This window comes from Pteropus vampyrus, unplaced genomic scaffold (assembly GCF_000151845.1).
Source record: "Pteropus vampyrus isolate Shadow unplaced genomic scaffold, Pvam_2.0 Scaffold179, whole genome shotgun sequence".
NCBI lineage: Eukaryota > Metazoa > Chordata > Mammalia > Chiroptera > Pteropodidae > Pteropus > Pteropus vampyrus.
This window is the reverse complement of record NW_011888960.1, coordinates 1,919,151-1,921,201: the sequence shown is the minus strand read 5'-3', so window position 1 is coordinate 1,921,201 and position 2,051 is coordinate 1,919,151. Positions and strand designations below refer to the sequence as shown.

General features: G+C 58.0%; 1 protein-coding gene across 1 annotated transcript in view; it reads right to left on the bottom strand.

Moving 5' to 3' along the window:
- ERGIC1 (endoplasmic reticulum-golgi intermediate compartment 1) overlaps positions 1 to 2,051 on the bottom strand; it is an 88,745-nt gene that overhangs the window by 26,848 nt on the left and 59,846 nt on the right. Inside the window, exon 5 of the mRNA XM_023537146.1 lies at positions 927 to 1,051. Coding sequence (XP_023392914.1) covers positions 927 to 1,051 — 125 coding nt within the window. The remainder of the gene's footprint in view (positions 1 to 926; positions 1,052 to 2,051) is intronic.

Sequence of the window (2,051 nt, the reverse complement as noted above, 5' to 3'; positions counted from 1 at the left end):
AAAGACGACGCTTTTAGAGCTTGTGACTTAGGAACCTACGTCAGTGTCTCTGATGGATTTTAAAAAACATATAGATGGAGCCAGGCCCCAAACACCAGCCCATCCTGCCCGCCTTCGGAGGGGCTGAGTGATTAAGCGAGGAGTCTGGGGTGCTGTGGGCTGCTGGTACAGCTCGAAACACGTGAACGCTGACTTCTGGCTGCTGGCTGACTTCCTGATGGACAGATAAGGGCGCCACGGGGCAAGTGCAAGGCTGATGCTGGGAAGTCAAAGGGTGGGGGCCCGCTACGGACCTCACCCGTAGCCACGGCGGGCTTTCTTAACTGAGCACCCCTTGACTTAGAGCTCCTTAAAGGCACAATCCTCCATCCCTCCAAAGGTGGCCTGAGCTGTGGCCCGGAGTGAGTGGACAGACACACGGGTCGTGGCACATGTGACCAACGTGTCGGGAAGATGAAACACGGGGACACGGGGGGAAAGGAGGGGAGCCCCGATGCCAGATGGCCAGGGTTCGAATGCTTTTCGGTTTGTGCGCTGTCAGCCTCTGTCCACTGGAGCGGACGCTCCGCGGTGCTGCGAGCCCGCCCACCTCATTCAGCGCATTGCCCCAGAGCCGCTCGCCCGCCCGGGGACTGGGAAGGACCTTGACGAAAATGTGGGAAGGAATGAATGAACGAATGTGTAATAGCTCATTTCTTTCCCACGCGAACTTTGTGATGTGGGGGTATCATCATATGACTATCATCATCCCACCCTCAAGCTAAAGCTGTGAAAACCTAGGCTTGAGGCAGACAGATGACTTGGAGGGCGCCGCTTCTGTCTGGGGTAGCGGGAAGCGGGGCGGCCGAATGGGTGCACGGCTCTGCCATCTCCCGCCGTTTTCCGGGAGGGAGGAGGTGGGGCGGGGGGCGGGGGAGGCTCTGTACCTTATTGATGCTGAACTGCCCCTCGAAGCGGCAGCCCGCCCCGCCGTTCAGGGGAATTTTCATGGAGTTGTCGATGTGGCCCACTTCGTGCCTGCCCATCTCATCCTGGATGTCGAGCCCAACCACTGCGGGAGGCAAGGAGAGACGCGTCACCAACACCCAGAGCAACGGGCAGCCCCCTCCTCTCGGGACCCCCTCCTCCATCTCCTCCATGGCACAGACGGGGCGGCCCCTCCAGGAGCTCATGGTCTGGGTCCCGGAGCCACAGAGAGGAAGTCGGCTGGCCAAGGAGGAGGAGGCAGTGGCCCTGGAATAAGAGGGAGCCAGCCCCCTGCAGCTGGAAAGAGCTGGGAAGGCAGCAGCCAGTGGGGCCAGAGATGCAGGACTGTGGGGTGCCGGGGTGACTACTCTGCCTGACGTGAGGCTGCAGGCAGGCAGCAGAGGGTCAGGGTGAAAGGCTGCTGGGATCCTGGCCCTGCCTTTTACCAGCTGTGCAACCAGCTGTGCAACCAGCTGTGGCTGAGGCCCTCAACCTCCTGATGCCTCAGCTTCCTTCTCTGAAAAATGAGGTGAGAATAATTAAACCTTCCTTGGAAAATCTTGAGGATCAAAGAGTTAATACAGGTGGAAAATGCTTAGCTCAGGATCTGATGCACAGGAATCGGCAAGTGCTCAATAAAGGTGGACACTTACTGCATCTCAGACAGCCTCTGGGTTCACGGGTGAACAGGCTCAGGCATTCATTCATTCATTCATCCCTCGCCCATTCACTCACGCCTTCCTTTACCACTGCCCAGTCCTCCGAGCCCTGCCCTCTGGAAGCCTGAGCACTTTTCGGGGTTCCTCAGTACGCTAAAAGGCAAATCTGGGGCCTGGCATCCTGGTCCTCGACTCCAGTGGGACTCGACCACTTCCGTGACTCAGCTTCCCAACCTGTAAAACGGGCAGGGGCGTGCGGACTGCCTTCCTTGAGATGGTCCAAGTGGCAAGGAGGCGGGGAGTAGGGGGGGGCGATAAGCTATAGAAACGCAGGAATTTCCCCGAAAGAAAGAAACGCTAGGAGGGAGGTTGCAATATAAAGAAAGAACAGCTGGAGGTAATCTTTTAAGTGAGCCAACCCTAAAA